Consider the following 21,046-nt stretch of genomic DNA (forward strand, 5'->3'; position numbering starts at 1 on the left):
TATTGAGTCATATTATCCGATTCCATTGATTGCTTCGAAAGGATGTAATTTCTAGCCAGCAAGCTGACTAGGGAAAAGGATACTTATTTTCTTTCACTGCAGAACAACACTGGCCCCAGTAGAAGAGCCTCCTCAGTTTGCTGATAAAGTGCTTAAATGCCACTCCAGGTCTTTAGTCGAAAAATCTTTTATAGCTTCTTAAGAAGAAATTAGTGGGCTCACGTGACACGTAAGAGGTTAATTATTTTCTATTTCTGTTTCTTCCTGTTGACACTAGAGTTTGCAGATCTTCAATCAAATCAAAAGTCATAATTTGACGTCATAAATGTTGTAATTTCTACTTAACCCTAACTTACGTGGGTCTGGCTGTAATCGGCCTTTTTCCATGAAATCATACTTTCTGAGTTTATTGCGCAGGGAGATGTGTAGAAAGCAAAATGGGGGGAGAGTAGTAGCGTTACATCTCAGAGATGCGGTAATTGCCGTAGGGCATTACAAGCATCCACACCAAAGCTAACTTCATTACGTAAATGGAGACGAGAAACATAGCCTTATAGTGAGGTTTTTGAAACTGGAACTCTCAGCACTGCTTCTTACTGACTATAGGATATTTCTGCGTAAACTTACGGAAGTATCATACTTAGAAAAGTGCTTGGATGTTAAATGTATAACTTTTTTTTAATACAGCCATGTAACCAGTGCCCAAATCAAGAAACAGAACATTTCTCAAGAAGTATCTCTAGTGCCCCTCCCAGTCACCATTCCTCTCAGCAGTGGTAACCACTATCCTGACTTATCTAACAACGTAAATTAGCTTTACCCGTCTTTGAACTTCGTATAAATGTAATCAGTACAGTATTCTATTCTGTGTCTTGTGTGTTTTCGTTTAGTAGTATCTGTGAAAGTCATCCATATTGTTCCATGTAGCAATAGTTCTCATTGCTGTATAAATTTTGATTCTGTGAATATAACAGTTTGTCCATTCTGCTGTCGATGGGCCTTTGAATTGTTGTCATCTTTAACATTCTTGTACGTACGTGCCTTTTGATGAACATACATACACATTTGTTTCTCTTGGCAATCTACCTAGGATGTACTTGCTAGGTGATAGGGTATGCATGTATTTCTCGTGAATAGGTACTACTAAACTGGTTGTCCAATGTGATGATACAAAGTTTTATTTCCAACATAAATTCTGTTTTTCCATATCATTACCAGCACTTGGTATTATTCTTATCATTTAGCCATTCTTTTGTTGTGTAGTGTATCTTAGTGTGGTTTTAATTTGTATTTCCCTGATTGCTAATGAACTTGAGCATCTTTTTATATGTTTTTTGGCTGGTTAGATACTCTCTTTTTATCAAGTCCTTTGCCCATTTTTCAATTGGTTTGTTCCCTTTTTTCTTACTGGTTTATATAGAGTCCTTAATATATTCTGGTTACAACTTCCTTTGTCAGATATAAGCATTGCAAATATTACTGCCTTCTCCCACACAGTTGTTTGAGTTTTTATGGTCTTAATAGTGTTTATGATGAACACTAGTTCTTAATTTTGATGTTAAATATATCAGATTTTTCCTTTATGATTAGCCCCTTTTGTGTTCTGTCTAAGAGGTCATTGCCTTCCTGAAAAGCCGCAGAGATATTCTTCAGTTTCCTTCTGAAAGGTTTGTTGTTTTACATTTTAGGTTTAGTTTGCAGTTGCGTGATGTCAGGTAGGTTTCAAGGTCATCTTTTTCCTCATCTTGCTAAACAGTTGAACAAACTCCATTTATTGAAAGATTATCCCCACCCCTCACTGACTCGAGTGGTGTCGCTGTCATAAGTCAGAGCACCATGTATGTGTATTTGTGTTTCTGGACTCTACTTTGTTCCTTAGTCTGCCTATTCACTGTACTGAAGCCACAGTGTTTTAATTATTGTGTCTTTATAAATCTTAAGTGATAGATAAGTCCTCTAGTTTTATTCTTCAAAATTACCTTGGCTATACTTGGCCCTTTAGATTTTGCCATCAATTTTAGAATCAGTTTGTCAGTTTCCACACGTGTGTGCGTGCACACACACACACACACATTTGCTGGAGTTTTTATTAGAATTGCATTGAATCCGTACATAAATTTGGAAAAAATAACTGTCTTACAATATTGAGTCTTTTGCTCCATAAACATGGTATACTTCTCAATTTTGTTAGGCCTTTTAAGTTTCAGTAACATCAATTTCAGTATTAAGTTCTTGATATATAACTGGGTAAGTGTTTATTAATTTTTTTAATGATGTTGTGAACCATATGCTCTTCGGGGGTTGATATATAGAGATAACAAATTTTTTGCATGTTGATACTGTATTCATTAGCCTTGTGATATTAATTGTAGTAGAATGTAGATTCACTTGTATTTTCTTTGTATACAACCATTTATCTCAATGACAGTTTTATTTCTTTTTGTCCAATTCTTATGCCTCTCATTTGTTTTTCTTACTTTATGGCAGTGACTAGTACATGCAGTACAGTACAGCATAGAAGTGATGGTAGTGGGCATCAGTGTCTCATTGCAAGTTTCAGAGAAGATTATCACTAATTCACCCTTAAGTATGATCTTGTGTGTTGTGCTAATATAGATGTAAATTTTCTACATATATACCACTTCTCACTTACCGACATCTTAGGTTCCAAAGATCAGGTTGTTATGCGAAAATCAACATTATGCAAAAGTCAAGGCCTCGCCCCTGGTGCATCTCGGGATGTACATGGTGCAGCGGCCCTCTGTCCCCACTATGCCTTCTCTACCACCAAAGAGCCCATGGGTGTTGGGGGTGGGGGGGTGGTGATTGGGGGTTGCCTTCTGACTCTGGATCAGCAGGGGCTCATTATCACCTGGCCGCATTCCAGGCCTTCCCGTGGACTCCCATGCCTCATCTGTCTACCTTCCCACTCCATCAGCCCCAGAGATGGGCCTCGGTGGCAGGTGGCTTCTGGGCTTGCAGGCAGTTGGGGCCTGGCCACATAAGCCTGGTGGAGGCTGTAGAGGTGGCAGAGAGGCCTCTTTAGAAGAAGAGACTTCAAAGACCCCTGCCTGACTCTGGCCACCCTGGCTCCTGCTAGCATTTCTTTTAATATAGGTCTGCTAACTATAAAATATTCTTGTTCATCTTAAAATACCTTATTTTAGTGTTTATGTTTAAGAAGTATTTTCACTAGAACAGAATTCCGAATTGGCAGAGTTTTTGCTGTTTAGCACTTCAAAGATTTCATTCTTTTTTTTTGTTTATTCCATATCCTTCATTTTTGTTGTTCAAACTGTTACTTCTTTTTTTAAGGTAATATACTTTTTTTTTTTCTGTAGCTGCTTTTAATAATATCTCTTCATATTTTTGCATTTTGGTTTGCTGGTTTTGCTTTGTTTTTATCATTTTACTTATGATGGACCTAAGTATGTTTATCTTTGTATTGATCCTGATTTGGGTTTGTAAAACTTAAATCTTTAAGCTGATGTCCTTTGGAAAATTTTCAACTCCATCACTTCACATATTGCTTCTCCATTCTCTGCCACTTTTCTGAGACATCAGTTAAACATATATTAGAATTTTTCATTGTTTCTCTAATGTTTCTTACTCTCTTCAACTTGGATACTTTCTGTTGACCTTTCATTTAGTTTATTAATCCTGGCTTTATGACTAATCTGTTAATACCATTTAGTGGGTTCTTAATTTTAATTAATGTGTTTGTAATTCTGGAAACCATGGTGGCGTAGTGGTTAAGTGCTACGGCTGCTAACCAAAGGGTCGGCAGTTCGAATCCACCAGGTACTCCTTGGAAACTCTATGGGGCGGTTCTACTCTGTCCTATAGGGTCGCTATGAGTCGGAATCGACTCGATGGTACTGGATTGGGTTTTTTGTTTTTTTTTTTTTTTTTTTTTTGCCTTTTTATCATCAGTTTTGTTTCTTTTCTTTGTTGGACATATTAATTGCTTACTTTAAGGTGGTCCAGTGTCTAGATCACACCTGGTTCTATTTGTATCATCTGTTTTTCTCTTGGTCGTCAGTCATATGATACTCTCCTATGGCGTGCCTAGTTATTTTTTATTGAGTGCAGTCATTGTCTGAAATACAACAAAGGCTCCGTATTGTATCATATTTCTCTAGAGAAGGTTTCACTCTTACCCTGCTCCTACACAGATGGTCAAATCTCATTCCTACATGCAAGGACTTAAATGAGTTGCAGCCAGATTGCAGTTTTGGTAAGACTCTGAATACATCTTTTTCATCCCTCCTCTGGGATGCGGCTCTCAAGGCCCAACTGAGATCCTGATGTGTTCACTGGGGGGTCCTTTGCCCTCTTGGGTCCTAAGCTGTAATACTTCTCAACAAAGAAAGACTACTTTTCAGTTGCTTTTTGCTAAGGCTCTTAGTTTCCCAATCCAGGTAGCTTCAGAATCCACAAATATTCTGAGAAAATAACTATGTCGTAAGCTCACTTCTCCACCTGCTCTCCCCAGGATCTTGTCCCCTCCAGTTCATTTTCTTTCACCACACTTCCCTCCAGGACCACCAGAAGCTCTACTCGTTCTTTGTACACAAGTAGCAGCCTTTAACACAAACAAAGCCTGTAGCCTCTGGCCCTGTGTGCGGAGTTGGAAAATGTTCTTAGAGAAAAATCTGTTGCAGACTTTCAGCTTATTTCTTTGAATTCATCTTGTTTGAGAATCCTGCCAACTGAGTTCGGTCTGCATGAGCAGCTGCCTGATAGTATTTAAGAATTCTCATAATTTCTTTGACCATACTTATTCAATTTGCATGCTGAGCATATAGTCCAAGAAGCTGGACTATACAAAGAATACGGCATCAGGATTGGAGGAACACTTATTAACAACATGTGATATGCAGATGACACAACTTTGGTTGCTGAAAATGAAGAGGACTTGAAGTGCTTACTGATGAAGGTCAAAGACCACAGCCTTGAGTGTGGATTGCACCTCAACATAAAGGAAACAAAAATCCTCACAACAGAAGCAATAAGTAATATCATGATAAATGGTGAAAAGATTGAAGTTTTCAAGGATTGCATTTCACTCGGATCCACAGTCAATGCCCATGGGAGCAGCAGTCAAGAAATCAACATATCGCATTATGCAAATCTGCAAGTACGCTGTGAAGTGTTGTCATGGATTGAATTATGTCCCCCAAAAAATACGTGTCAACTTGGTTAGGCCATGATTCCCAGTATTGTGTGGTTGTCCTCCATTTTGTGATTGTGATTTTATGTTGAGAGGGTTAGGGTGGGCTTGTAACACCACCCTTACTCAGGTTACTTCCCTGATCCAAGGTAAAGGGAGTTTCCCTGGAGTGTGTCCTGCACCACCTTTTATCTCTCAAGAGATAAAAGGAAAGGGAAACAAGCAGAGAGTTGGGGACCTCATACCACCAAGAAAGAAGCACCAGGAGCAGAGCGCACTTTTTGGTTCTGGGGTCCCTGCGCCTGAGAAGCTCCTCGACCATGGGAAGATTGAGGACAAGAACCTTCCTCCAGAGCTGACAGAGAAAGCCTTTCCCTGGAGCTGACACTCTGAATTTGGACTTGTAACTTATTAGACTGTGGGAAAATACATTTCTGTTTGTTAAAGCCATCCACTTTTGGTATCTCTGTTATAGCAGTACTAGATGACTAAGAAAGGTGTTAAAAGGCAAAGATGTCCCTTTAAGGACTAAGGTGCACCTGCCCCAAGCCATGATGTGTTCAGTCACCTCATATGTGTGTGAAAGCTGGACAATGAATAAGAAAGACCTAAGAAGAATTGATGCCTTCGAGTTATGGTGTTGGCGGGGAATATTGAATATACTATGGACTGCCAGAAGAACAAACAGATCTGTCTTGGAAAAAGTACAGCCAGAATGCTCCTTAGAAGCAATGATGGTAAGACTTTGTCTCACATACTTGGACATGTTATCAGGAGGGATCAGTCTCTGGAAAAGGACATCATACTTGGTAAAATAGAGGGTCAGCAAAAAAGAGGAAGACTCTTAATGAGATGGACTGACACAGTGGCTTAAACATAGCAACGATTGTGAGGATGGTGCAGGACTTCGCAGTGTTTTTTGTTCTGTTGTACGTGGGGTCACTATGTGTCAAATCAACTCGATGCACCTAACAACATGTGGTTCAAAATTTAAAGCTAATAAAAACTCTCAAAAATTCTCCCGTCTAGATGCTTTACCAAAATAGGCATATTTTGGTAATATGCCTACCTCAAGCCCTCCCAGATAACCACAATTTCATTCATTCTTAAATGCATATTATTCCACATTAACTCTGAAATCAGAATATATCCAGTGAATCAGTATTGTGTCATATCAATGCACTGACATTTTAGTTTGTCATAAAATAATGGTGCAGCTTATAATTGACGCACCTAAGATTCAATTAAATAGTGTTAATTGACTACACTTAAACTAACAAATGCAAATACATGTTTCTCCCCATCTTTTTCTTAGATAACAGTGGCTCACTCCTTTGTATCTTGCTGTTTTTACTTAAACTAGTGAGTTTTGTAGATATTTAAATCAGTACCTAGAGAGCGTCCTCATTTTAAAAAGTATGTTTTGTTACATGAACATACCACTGTGTTTTTATGCAAATAATACACGCATTATATATTTTTTGCCAACTACATAGCCCCTCCGTGTGTTATTTTTGTAAGTGCACAATGCCAATTTTTTTTTTTAACATGTTGGTGACTTCAATTTCTATTTCTGATGACATGGAAACTTCACTTAAGATAGGTGTTGGTCTTACATTACTTCAAATTAATTAATTAAAGAAACAAACTCATAGTTTTCATTGTTTATTTTCCGATTACTGGGGGATTACCAAACTCGATCCATGATTTCTTGAACATGGCTTATACCTTTCTTAAACAGTTACTATCAAAAGTAACATTTTCAGACTATTTTTATACATATAAACAGGAGATTAAAGAAAGCGAGTAGAAGGAAAATAATAGAATGATACGATTTACCTGTAATTTGGGAGGATGAGTGAACGAGTCCAAAATTCACTTCAGAAAATGTGATGAGACACTTGTGGTATATGCATGGGTGCTCTGTGCCAGAGTATTTTACTTAATTTCATCATTTCCACGTGTTATATGTGTGGGCGTGTTATTTGCAAAAAAAAGAAAAAAATTTTTTACACAGTTTCATACTGAGATAAATTTAGATTGCTTTCAAGCTTTTGTTTCATTTATGATATGTTTTCTTGGCGAATTGACCCATTTATCATTATTTAATGTTCCTCTTTACCCTTGGCAAAATTTTTTTCGTTCTGAAATTTGCTTTGTCTGATATTCATAAGACCATTTCCAGGTTTCTTTTGTGTTTTGTACCGCATATCTTCTTTCATTCTTTTACTTTTTAACATACGTCTTTATTTTTAAGGTTAGTTTCTTATAGACAGTCTAATAGTTGGGTGTTGCTTTTTATATCCAGTCTGAAAATCTCTGCCTTTCAATGGTAGTGTTTACATCAGTTACATTTAATGTAATTATTGATATGGTTGGATTTAAAATTTCAAGAGTATATGTACTTTAGATAATAATCTTTTCTGAAGAGGATTCATAGTTTTCTTACTAAAAAAAAAAAAAAAACCCTCACATCGACCCTATAGGACAGAGTAGAACTGGCTCATAGAGTTTCCAAGGAGCACCTGGTGGATTTGAACTGCTGACCTTTTGGTTAGCAGCCGTAGCATTTAACTACTATGCCACCAGGGTTTCCTTCTTACTAACCTGTTAGTTTTTTTTTTCTTACTAATAGGAGTTTGTAATAAAATCTTAACTTGTTTTTCCTAGCTGTTACCTGTATCTCTGAATAATGGAGAATGTCCCTAATAATTGAACTTATATATATATGTGTATATATATATATAGTTTTATTGAGGAAATGCATATTTTTCTCTCCACAACATAATCAGTAAGAGCTTAAGCTCTGGAACCTGGCCGTCAAGAGTTGGCATGTAAATTCCAACTTGACCACTCTGTTCCTTTGGCGAGTTTCAGCTTTCTGAACCTCGTTGTTCTCATTTCTGAAATGTGCTTAGCAATAGAAATGGTAAAAACACCACCTTCTTGAGTTAAGAACGGGAGGAAAAAATGCATGTAAAGCTTAAGATTTGACAGTACTGGGCACCTAAACAGCATTCAAGATTTGTTAGTTTTTACCATTATTATCACTGGCTTAGAATGTGACCCATAAAATCTGGACAAGTAGTAATTTTTAGCCCCTTCTTGAATTTGTAGATGGCTTTCAATCTGACTTTTTTAGCGTAGGATAGTCACATCTGTGAATGTTTTCATTAATTTTATTGTTTTCTAACTGTAGTAAGCTGAAATATTTACCTTCTTGAAAATTCTGCTGATACACTCACTTAACTACGCATTATTCTGTTTTAGGTCAGAGATGCGTGAGAGTGGAAGACATGGGAGAGAGCTTGAAGAACATTTCTGCTTTTTAGCGCTTTCTCAGAGTGATGTGGCTGAGATACATCAGAATGGAATGAGTACCAAGTCATCTACATTAAAGATACTAGGAAATCCTCTTCTCGGAATTTACGTATTTCGGCACGTCGATGTTGCCTTGAATTATGCGCATAGTAGAAACAGTGCTGTAGAAAGTATTATAATTTTTAAGGTAGGTAGCATAAACCAAATATTAAATATCATAGTTTGCTCCAAGTTTATCTGAGTATGTTTTCTTTTCAATGTAAATTACTAGTGTTTTTAAATTATATAAAATAAAATATTGTTATCTTTATCATTGGAAATTTTCCTCTCCACCTTTTTTTTTTTTTTTTTACCTGTACCTTTAGTTGGGTGTACAGCACAAAGCAAAATTCCGAGTAAAGAAAGACTGCTTTTGTCATCTTTGTCTTCCCAATGTCCATCTTCTTCTGTCCTGATTGACCCTTTTCTTTTTCCTTCTTTTGTCCAGACCATAATTCATAACATAGTGTTTTAAGTCTTTCTCTGAAACATTGTGTTTTAATAATTCTGGCTTAAACTAAATTACCAAACTTTGACAGTTTAATTAATGTTACTGCACCAATGTTAGTTGCCTAGTTTAGATAGTTGTTTCATGGTTATGTAAGTTAACATTAGGAAGAGCCGGAAACGGCATGTATGGAACTTCTGAACTAATTTCGCAACTTTTCTGAGAGTCTAAAAGCAGAAGCAGTGACTCTCACAGCAGAATCTCAACCATCAACAAATTGGTTAAGATTTACTCTTGGTTTAATTGCAGCTTTGCCAGGACTACTAAAATCACAGTGGGAGTCAGTATCCATGTTTGTGTAAGGACAACTTAGGATGTGTGTATATCCACATACGACCAACAGTTCGTTTGGTGTACTTCCTTATATTTTATACCTTAAATACATAAATACTTATTTTTATATTAAAAATTCATACATTCATTTTAGAAACTTTGGAACATACTAAAAAGCTCCAAAAGCCCATTAATAACCATAATTAATTTTTTTGTATGTTTTTATTTAGTTCTCTGTTTATATATACAGATTAAAAAAAACCAAAAAAATATACAGATAAAAATGTGTAATTGTGATTAAGATATGTTCTTACTTTACATAATATTTTATAACTTGCCTTTTTTTACTAATTATAAAATCAGCTTTTCCAGGATAGTAAATATTCTCTCTAATACTATTTTTAATGGCTGCATAGTATTCCCTAGTAAACCTCTATCACAAATTTGCTTAAGAAATTTTCAAGTATTGGTATATAAGTTTTTCGGTTTTTGGTTTGTTTTTGGTTTACACTTCTAAATACTACTTGGATCATAATTGTAGGTATGTTCTTACACACATTTTTGATTATTTGCTAAGAATTAATTGGTTAATTCTTAGATATACTTTTACAGCTTTTGGTAGGTAATACCCAGTTGTCCTGCGATATTAGAACTACCCCATAGGGTTTCTAAGACTGTAATCTTTACAGAAGCAGAGTACCACATCTTTCTCCTATGGAGTGGCTGGTAAGTTCGAAGTACAACCTTTTGGTTAGCAGCTGAGTGCTTAACCACTGCACCACCAGGGCTCCTTGAGAAAGGTGGTGGTGGTTGTTAGGTGTGAACAAATCATTTCCAACTGGTAGCGACCCTGTGTACAACAGGACAAAACACTACCCAGTCCTGTGCCATTCTTAAAATCATTGCTATGCTTGAGCCCATCATTGCAGCCACTGCATCAATCCATCTCATTGAGGGTCTTCCTCTTCTTCATAGACCCTCCACTTTGCCGTGCATTATGTCCTTCTCCAGGGACTGGTCCCTCCTGGTAATACGTCCAAAGCAAGTAAGATGATGTCCCACCATCCTTGCTTCCAAGGAGCATTCATTCTGGCTGTGCTTCTTCCAGGATAGATCTGTTTGTTCTTCTGGCAGTCCATGGTATATTCAGTATTCCTTGCCTGCACCGTAATGCAAAGACATCAATTCTTAGGTCTTCCTTATTCATTGTCCAGCTTTCACATGCACATTAGACAATTAAAAATACCATGGCTTGGGTCAGATGCACCTTAGTCCTCAAAGTGACGTCTTTGCTTTTTAACACTTTAACGAGGGCTTTTACAGCACATTTGCCCAATGCAATATGTTGTTTGATTTCTTGACTGCTGCTTTCATGGGCGTTGACTATGGATCCAAGTAAAATGGAATCCCTGACAACTTCAGTCTTTTCTCCATCTATCATGATGTTGCTTATTGGTGCAGTTGTGAGGATTTTTGTTTTCTGTATGTTGAGGTGTAATCCATACTGAAGGCTGTGCTTTTTGATCTTCATCAGTAAGTGCTTCAAGTCCTTTTTGCTTTCTGCAAGCAAGGTTATGTCATCTGCATACCGCAGGTTGTCAGTGAGTCTTCCTCCAATCCTGATACCGAGATCTTCTTCTAATAGTCCAACTTCTCTGCTGTAAAAAAAAAAACAAACCTGCTGTACTCGTTGACGTTTCCATCACAGTATGGGGGGAATGCTTGGGAATGCTTGTTACTGCAAACCATCACTAACTATAAATAATTCGGCTTTTAAAAATTTTTTTTGCCAGTCTGATCTGTGAGAGTTTATCATTGCTGGTTCAGTTTTTTTTCCTTTTTTGTGTGTGCTGAATTTAAATATGCTGTATGTATTCATAGGCTGTATTTAGTGAATTGCTTATTAATCTTTTGCCAGTTTTCTTATTTTTCCTGTTTAATTTGTAAACATTCTCATTTCATTAAAGTGTATTTTGAGAGCTAGACTTTTCTCTGTATGTTACTGTTTTAGGTGCTATCAAGTCAATTTTCGAGCGGTAGCAACCTCATGTGACAGAGGGGAACTAACCCATAGTGCTTTTTAGGCTGTATTCCTTGGAGCAGATAGCTAGGTCTTTCTCCTGTGAAGCCACTGGCTGGGTTTGAACAGTTGACCTTTCAGCAGCTGAGCGCTTAACCATTGTGCCACCAGGACTCCTTTTTGTCCATATAATGTTTTATTATTTAGGTTTTTTAATTTAAATAAAATTTTTATTTCTGAGTAATTTTTAGACTTTACAGAAAAGTTGCAAAGATCAGTTTCGTATGTAATTCACCCAACTTTGACACTCATTTAACGTTGGTTCATTACTGTTATCTAAACAGACTTTATTTGGCCGCTCCTCTCCACCAGTGTCTTTTCTGTTCCAGAATCTAATCCAGGATACCACATTACATTTTTGAATGAATTATTGTTTTCTTATTTTGATTTTTGAATGAATTGTTTTTATTTTTAATTTCGAATGAACTATTAACCTATTAAATAATAGCAATAGAGTTGCTGAGTTTAAATAAAATGTGAAACTTCTGTCATATTCATTGCACTTTCTCCCAGCTTGTCTTTTGTCACTTAATTATGTTCATGACTTTTAAAAAAATTTATACTTACTTGTTTTGGATGTATAGAAGTTTTAGAATATTTTATAGTCTGAGTTTTGGTTCATAATTTCCTGCCATGAATGCTTAGAAAAGACTTCACTTGAAATTAGACAAATACCTGCCTGTATTTCTATAATATTTTCATTATTTTTTAATAAATATTTAACTTGATTGGTATTTATTTTGGATTATAGATTAAAAATTTAAATTTTCAGTTGTCTCAGGCCATTTATTGAATATTCTTGCTTAATCTCCAGTGGTATCTTTTTTATTATACTACATTTTCGTGTGTGCTTGGATTTATTTCTGGACTTTTTATTTTGTTCTACTGGGTTTGTTTTTTTTTCCTTACAGTAGTACCAGCCTTTTAAAACATAATTTAAATATCTGGAAGTGCAGTCACCTACCCTGTTCTCTATCTCTGATCCAAAGATTTTTTTCAGAAATCTCTAAGCTATTCTTGTTTGTTTAGTCTTTCAGAATAGTTCTTAGACTAAAAGTCATTTCTAAAAATATGCTTTTGACTTTTTTTTGCAGTTACTCTAAATCTTAGAGTTTGATTTGGGAGAGAATTAGCATAATTTCAGCATTAAGTTACCCCATTCATCTGGGACGTGAGCTTTCTCTCCATTCATCTCTCTAAATTCCTTAAAAATAGTGTTAACCTTAATTTGTGATTCCAAATATGTAAGTGCTTTTTAAGTGTTTTGGTATATTCCTTTTTTTTTTTTTTTTTTGACTATTTGCTTTTAGGTTCTATTTGGAAAAGTGAAGAAAATTCAGCCTTCTGTGGATAAAAACAAAGTTGCTTTGGATCCGTCTCCTAATTTTGATTGCCACATGTCAAGAAATATACCTTCTCTGAAAGATACCATTGAACTCCAAGCCTACGGTTCAGCAGTATGTTAACTTTTCAGTTCGTGTGCCTGTTTGAAAGGCCCATTCTTCTCAGTGTATGATAAAAGACTTAAAAGAACTTCCCAAAATATTAATAGAAAGTTTCTTGATTTATTCAATATAATATGAACTTAAATAAATAGTGAAAGCTGTTTCAGTATTTGTGACCTGGGAATGTTAAGAAAGAAGTTTCCAGATCTACATTTAACTTTGTTCAAAGTATAGTGGCTACTTTATTTAGATATTCCATAGATTAATTCCTAAGTGACAACATACCAACTTCACTTTTTTTTTTAATAATTTTTATTGAGCTTTAAGTGAACGTTTACAAATCAAGTCAGTCTGTCACATATAAGCTTATACACACCTTACTCCATACGCCCACTTACTCTCCCCCTAATGAGTCAGCCCTTCCAGTCTCTCCTTCCGTGACAATTTTGCCAGTTTCTAACCCTCTCTACCCTCCTATCTCCTCTCCAGACGGGAGATGCCAACACAGTCTCAATTGTCCACCTGATACAAGTAGCTCACCCTTCATAAGCATCTCTCTCCTACCCATTGTCCAGTCCCTCCCATGTCTGATGAGTTGTCTTCGGGAATGGTTCCTGTCCTGGGCCAACAGAAGGTTTGGGGACCATGCCCGCCGGGATTCCTCTAGTCTCAGTCAGACCATTAAGTCTGGTCTTTTTATGAGAATTTGCCAACTTCACTTTTGAAAAGGCTATTCTATAACAAGTTATTAATCCTTTGTACCTTCAAAAGGAGAAAAGGTTTATTGTATTAAGTCGTTTTTGTTGTTAGGTGCTGTACAGTTGATATTCTACTCACAGCAACCCCATGTCACAGAGTAGAACGGTCCCATAGGAGTATTTTAGCCTGTAACCTTCACAGGAGCAGATCACCAGGCCTTTCTCCCATGAGGCTGCTAAGTGGGTTTGAACTGCCAGTCTTTCAGTTAGCAGCTGAGTGCTTAACCTTTGCACCACCAGGTCTCCTTACTATTAAGTACTGGATGTCAGTCTTCTATCGTACATTGCTGCAACTCTTAGTGGACCTTTAATCGTCTGCATGCACACGTCCATACAGAAGGTACCAAGCTATGGTTATTTTCATAACTGACTCGTATAGTATAGTGGCTCCAGACCATATGCAAAACGTTGGCCTTTTAATGAGAAGATTTTTTATTTAAAAATAGATTGCATCTGCTTCTGCAGACATTAGTAGCCTATCAAAAAATATGTGGGAGAAAAGAAAAATTTTCACCTGAGGTGGTGAAGGAGAGAGAGTATTTACACATTGTGGGGTTGGCAGCCAATGTCACAAAACAATTTGTGTGTTAACTGTTCAATGAGAAACTGATTTGTTCTGTAAACTTTCACCTAAATCACAATAAAAATAAATAGAAAAAAATTCTTCTAGATACCTACCAAGAATCTGTTGTTAGGTACCGTCAGGTTGATTCTAACTCACAGCGGCTCTATGTAAAACAACAAAATACTGCCCGCTCCTGTGCCATCCTGAAAAATGTTGTTAATGCTTGAGCCCATTGTTGCAGCCACTATGTCAGTCCATCTTGTTGAGGGTCTTCCTCTTTTTCTCTGACCCTCTACTTTACCAGGCATGATGTTCTTTTCCGGAGGCGGGTTCCTCGTGATAACACATCCAGAGTATGTGAGACGTAGTCTTGCAATCCTTGCTTCTAAGGCGCATTCTGGTTGTACTTTTTCCAAGACAAACTAGAGTAGAAGAAAACAGGGAGAGGGAGTATACAGAAGCAGATGAGTAAATAACATCGTGCAGTTATGTAAATTTTTTTTTTTTTTTAAGAATAGGAACTTATTTAAGTCTGATTTTTAAAATAAATCCGCATAAAAATGTCATCCTTTTTTTCCTTCTTTATCTTTCAGGTGTACTTCTATGAATACAATGATCTTTTAAAGCCAGTAGATAAACCTAGACAGTGCCTTCCATATGCAGTAGTAACAGTAAAAGTTATTGGCCAAAGAATAGATAATGGATATCTTATGACATCTTTGAGATTCCTCTCAACAGGATTTCCTAAGAGGACTGGTAAGAGACATGCTATTTTATTTCATAGCATTTGCAGTGATCCTAAGTTTTCTGAATATTATTTTCTAATAGAGTATGACTCTCTAAACCAAATAGTTGTGTTTTTACCTTTTTTCCATTGTGTATATATTTATAGGATCACTTTGCGTGTACATTTGTGACTTCTTTTGCTCAGTTATATATACATAGTATTTCATTGTATGACTATATGCCACTCTACTAGGGATATTTGGGCAGTTTCCATATTCATATTCTAGAAATTCTATTTTAAATATTTATGTATGTGAATCTTGGCGCATATGTGCAAGAGATTTTCTATAGCATATGTACATCCGGAATGTGCAGGTTAAACGAAAGAGGACGTCAAATGGTTTTCCAAACTGGATGCATCAGCTTATGTATTTACCAGCAGTCTGTGGGCATTCCTCCTACTCAGCATCCTTCCCAGTACATACTGTACGTAAAGCATTTGTTTTTTAGCCCCAGTCTAGTGAGTATGAGACGGTGTCTCATTATGATTTGAATTTGCTTATTAATGGGCTTGAGGACCTGTCTGCATCCTTGCCAACACCTGATACCATCAAACTTTTTTCATGTTCTTACAACTCTGGTAGGTAAGAGGTAGTATCTTTAAGGTTTTATTTAGCTTCATGGTTCATAATATTCCTTTATAATGCTCTTTATTTCTGTAAGGTCAGTAGTAATATCCTTGCTTCCTTTTCTGACTTAAGTAATTTTGTCTTCTATTTTTCTTGGTCAGCCTGAGTAAAGGTTAATTTTGTTGCATTTTTCAAAGAACCACTTTTTGGTTTCACTGATTTTTGCTATTTTTTGTTCTTTAATGTTTATTCTTTCCTTCTTATTGTTTGCTTTGGGGTTTAGTTTGCCCTTCTTTTTCCAGTGTCTTAATGTTAGGTTAGTTTTGAGACCTTTCTTCTTTGTGTTAACATTGCAGTTACAGCTATAAATTTTCCTCTAAACACTGCTGTAGTTCTTCTAAGTTTTGGTATATTGTGTCTGTATTTACAGTTATCTCAAAGTATTTTCTAATTTCCCTTTTGGTATCTTCTTTAACCCATTAGTTATTTAGGAATGTGTTGTTTAATTTCTTCAGAATTGTGAATTTCTCAAATTTCCTTCTGTTACTGATGTCTACTTTTATTCTACTGTGGTTGGAGAACATACTTTGTGTTATTCCTGTCCTTTTAAAAATAAACCTGTTCTTGTTAGGTGCTGTTGAGTTGATTCCAACTCATAGCAACCCCAGAGGACAGAGTTGAACTGCTCCATAGGGTTTCCAAGGAGTGGCTTAACCACTGTGCCACCAGGGCTCCAAAAATACACATGCTCCTCATTTATCGACTATCTCGTTATCCAACATTTCACATTTACAACAATAGTAAAAAAATCTACTATCTGACTATTTTGCGCGTTAATGAGGTGGCGGGTGTGGCAGCAACGACTGTGAAGTATAGTCCCTCAAGGAGGGTCTCCAGGTTGCCTCCGGGAAGCTGGGCCAGGCTACGCTCCATTCCCTTCTGAGGGCACCTGCCACCGCGTCCATCTGCCACACAGGGCTGGCCTTATCCGTGGCCTCGGCCTCCAGGCTCAGGCACAGAGGCGGCACCGAGCCAGCAGGCGCCTGTTCTGGGTTCTCAGCTCCTATGCAGCTTGAGGCTCTGCAACTCAAAATTGATGTGGACTGGGAAGGGAGGAAAGGAGGAGTCATTGGAGAGGTTGTTGGGAAGAAATGCATGCGAGTTTAGTGATATCTCAAAGTGAGCTGAACTAAACCTGAAGCCGCCTCCTTGATGAGGCCCGGTGAAAGGCCAGGCTCCATCACCCTCCCAGGAACTCTGGAGCCTTGTTGATTCTCCAGGCCTAGAGGGCAGAGCAGGCTCAGGGATCATGAATGCAGGGCTTGCAAGAGTGGAGCGAAGCCCAGGAGCTGGCTCTGTGAAGGAAGCTCTGAACCAGCACAGGAGGAAGATGAAGTGGTTAAGCCATGGGCCCTCCAGTGACACAGCCCAGCTTTATCCAGCTTTGTCTCCTCCAAGCCTCTTCCTCAGCAGAGGAATAATCCATAACTGGACTTGTCACAGTGATGAGCACATCAGTACAACTTTAAGAAAAAAAAAAAAAAAAACCTGTTGCCGTGGAGTTGATTCCAACTCATAGCAATCCTATAGCACGGAATAGAACTGCCCCGTAGGATTTCCAAGGAGCAGCTGGTGGATTTGAACTGCCGACCTTTTGGTTAGCAGCCAGTCTCTTAACCACTGCACCAGGACTCAGTAAATCTTAGCAGTTATTATTTTTATGTTCGTGTTTTCTAAGTTAAAAAAAAAAAAATTGGACAAATGTATGGTCTGAACACAAAAAAGAATCTTCCATTTTTGCGTAATGCTGATTTTTGTACCACCTGGTCTTTGGAATCTAACCAGGTTGATAAGTAAGGATTGGATGTATCAAGGTTTGTTTTATGGCCTAGCATGTGATCTCTCCTGTAGAAAGTTCCTTGTGCATTTGAGAAGAATATATATTCTTTTGTTGGGTGGAGTATTGTGTTAAGAATCTAGTTGTTCAGAACTTCTGTTTTCTTGATGATTTCCTGCTTGGTTGTTCTATCCATCATTGGAAGTGAGGTATTGAAGTCTCCAACCGTTATTGTTGAATCATCTTTATCTTTTCATTTCTGTCAGTTTTTCTTTCATGTACTGATTATGTGTACTTTGATTGTCCTTTATCTTTTGTATCTTTGACCTCATTAATGATTCTTAAGTTATTATTGTGTTCCTATTCAGTGTTGTTTCCTCAAGTCTAACTTTTTTTTCTCAGTTACATTTCTTGGGTGTTTTGTTGTTCTAATGTGGCTTTTAAGGACTTTTATCTTTCTCTTTAATTTCTATTCTGAGTTCAGCAAAACTCTTTTTTTTGTGCTTTATTATCTTTTTCGAAACACAGAATCTCCTCTTTAAAGACAATATGCTACTTATAATTTCCTTGATATTTAAGTTTTCCTGTTTTGTTTTTTTTTTCCTGTTTGTACCTTTCTAGTTACTTATTTTGGGGTCTTGGTACCTGCTGTCCTAATTTCCTAAGACTGCCGTAACAATATACCACAAAGTGGTTATTTTGAACAGAAATTTCAAAGAACAGAAATTAATTTTGCCACAGCTCTGAAGGCTGAGGTCAAAATCAGGGTACTGGCCTCGTCGATTCCTCCTGAGGGATCTGAGAGAGGAGCTGTTCCCTGCCCTCTCCTAGCTTTTGGGTTTTCCCTGGCAATCCCTGGCATTCTTATGCTGCTTGTAGGTACTTCTGCGTCCGTCTTCACAGGATGTCTGTCTTCCTCCTGTCTGTGGCTCTATTTCTGTTTCTGTCTTCCTCTTTTATAAGACACCAGTCTCATAGGATTAGCACCCACCCTACCACTTGTGTGACGTAACTGGTAACATCTGCAAAGAGAAACCCTGTTTCACCAAACAAGGTCACATTCACAAGTACAGGGATTAGGACCTCTTAACATACCTTTTTGGGAAACACAATTCAATTCATAGCAACTGCTTAATAATAGTAGGGTTAGGGACTTGGCTATTATACAGCCTTACTAAATGTGATTTATTTGGTGAGGCACATCCCCACTTAGTTTGGTGCATTCAAGAGGTTAACATAGCCCTCCAAGCTTCACAGGCCTCCTAGGCTCTAATACCCTCAGTCCTTCAGAACCACCTCATTCTACTTGCCATATCCTCACGCAGCTTGAAGGTTTACGTTGGAGAGAGTAGGTATAAACCTCTCCTCCACCCTGACTCTGGCCCGTTCCCAATCTTAACAGCTTATTACGTTAGTCAAAGGATGATGCCTTTCAGGATGATGAACTTTAGGGAATACCTGTATTAGGCCCACAGTCAAGGTCACATGTGCTGTTTATCGGCATACTTACTCCCTCTAGAGTAGTCAAGACTTGTGCTAATCAATACAGTAATCACTAGGTAAATGTGACTATTTAAATTTATTAAAATTAAAATTTAATTCCCAAGTCCCGCCAGGCACATTTCAAGCGCTCGCTAGCCATGTGTAGCTAGTGGCTATCATATTGAACAGCACAGATGCACAACATTTTCATCATCTCAGATTATGGTGCTAGTAACTATTTGGGAGTTTGCTTCATAGTTTGATTTTGTTACAGATTTCTTATTTTATTCAAAATGTTGCATTTTTCTCTTATTTTTTATTTGTTACTTGGTGGGAATGCCAAAAATGGGAAGTGAAAATGCCTTTATTAAGCTTAAAGAAGCAGTATAGCATAGTGATTAAAGTTCTACTTATAAAATAGGTGATCCTGGGCAAATTACTCTTTCACTTCACTTCCTCACAAATAAAATGGGGATGTTGCAAAGATGAAACGAATCAAAGTATGTAAAGTGCTTTGAACAGTACCTGGCATTCACACTAAGCTCTCTGTAAAAGTAACCAGTTGCCATCTAGTTGATTCCAGCTCATGGCAAACCCATGTGTGTCAGTATAGAACTGTGCCCCATAAATGTAAGTTATCATTAAAATCTGTAAATTAATATTCATTTACCATACATTTGCAAAAGTGGGATCGTTATACAAACTTAATTAGGTTTATTTTCCTGTATTGGTACATATTCATAATTAATGTTTTTACTGGCTGTATAACATTGTTTTTACAGCATTTATTGTAGCATATGCACACAGTAATTTTATGGTTTATAATTATCGATAGGCCATTATTTAATCAGTTGCATATTGAAAGATAATTAGGTTTCTAATTTTCCACTGCTATGAGTTATGAGTTATGGGTTTATGAGTTATTGTACTAAAAATCCTTGTACATACAACTTTCGGTATTTCTGCAAGTATATCAAAATGATAAATTTGTAAAAGTGATTGGCTGGTTATAGATGATTATACATTGTATTTTGATAAATACTGTTGAGTTGCTTTCTAGGAAATTTGTACTACTTTATACTCCCGTGAACAGTATAAAAGGGTGCTTTATATCCACAAGATCTTAATCATCCTTTAAAATCTTTGCCAATATAAAATATTTTTAATGATATTTTATTATTTATCTAGAGGTACTGAGCATGTTTTAATGTTTGTTGACAATTTTTAATCTGTGATTTGCTTTTTCATATACTTAGCCCATTCTATTGTGAACGTTCTTTTTATTAGTCTTTTGAAGATCTCTGCCTGTTTTTTACTTATTTTAATGTACATGTACTAACCTTTTATCATTCAGAATATGCTTTTTACCAGTTTATCCTTTTAGTTTTGTTTATTGTGTGTTTAGACTTATTAACTTATGTAATTGACATCATTTTTTCCTCTTGTATTTTCTGATTTTCAGTCTTGTTTAAAAAAGACTTCTCAGCCTCATGATTATAAAAACACCTGCTCATGTTTCCTTTTAATACTTTTATGGTTTTATTTTTTACAATGAGTATTTTCATATAAGGAGGTGTAGAGATCTACCTTTGCTTTTTCCCTCCACTATAACTCCCATTCTTAAGCACTACATACCTTTATTTGTGATGACATTTCTCCTATAGCTTACTGTAATTAATAAGATATCATCACATATCTACCTTTTAATATATTGTGAAAACCTCACAGCACCTCCCAGTGATATGATTATAAAACTTCATGTATCTCGTAAATCTCACAAGGAATTTATAATCATTAATTTCTATTTTAGTAAATGTATTTCTGTGATTACTCAGCTATGAATGGTTTGTGGCCATTTTATGAGAAATTACTATTTGCTAAATACGTATTAAGCTTTTTCTTTATTATGTGAGATCCTTTATGAAATTTTTAGAATACGTTTCTGTAAATTATGAAGAAAATTTTCCAGGGTTTTATTTACATATATTATTTGCATAAATACTTATTTTAAACCACAGCAAGTGGTTAAAAACAACAAAGCCATTTGCATTGGCTTCTGGGAAGGATTTTGTGGAACCGTTTTTCGGCTTTTTCCCCCCTTCTCTACTCCCTTCCCTTCGTTTTCTTTTTTTGTTCTCCCATGGTAGAGGAAAAGGCAGCAAGGTAACAGTGCTGGGGAGCATGCTATGGGGAAAGAAACAAGGGAGGCA

General features: G+C 36.7%; 1 protein-coding gene across 1 annotated transcript in view; it reads left to right on the forward strand.

Annotated features, from left to right (window-relative positions):
* The window catches only part of TEX15 (testis expressed 15, meiosis and synapsis associated), a 76,146-nt gene that overhangs the window by 37,431 nt on the left and 17,669 nt on the right, over positions 1 to 21,046 (forward strand). Inside the window, exons 5-7 of the mRNA XM_049866757.1 lie at positions 8,444 to 8,681; positions 12,705 to 12,851; positions 14,756 to 14,918. Of these exons, the coding sequence (XP_049722714.1) occupies positions 8,444 to 8,681; positions 12,705 to 12,851; positions 14,756 to 14,918 (548 nt within the window). The remainder of the gene's footprint in view (positions 1 to 8,443; positions 8,682 to 12,704; positions 12,852 to 14,755; positions 14,919 to 21,046) is intronic.

The sequence above is a fragment of the Elephas maximus genome, chromosome 22, assembly GCF_024166365.1.
Source record: "Elephas maximus indicus isolate mEleMax1 chromosome 22, mEleMax1 primary haplotype, whole genome shotgun sequence".
NCBI lineage: Eukaryota > Metazoa > Chordata > Mammalia > Proboscidea > Elephantidae > Elephas > Elephas maximus.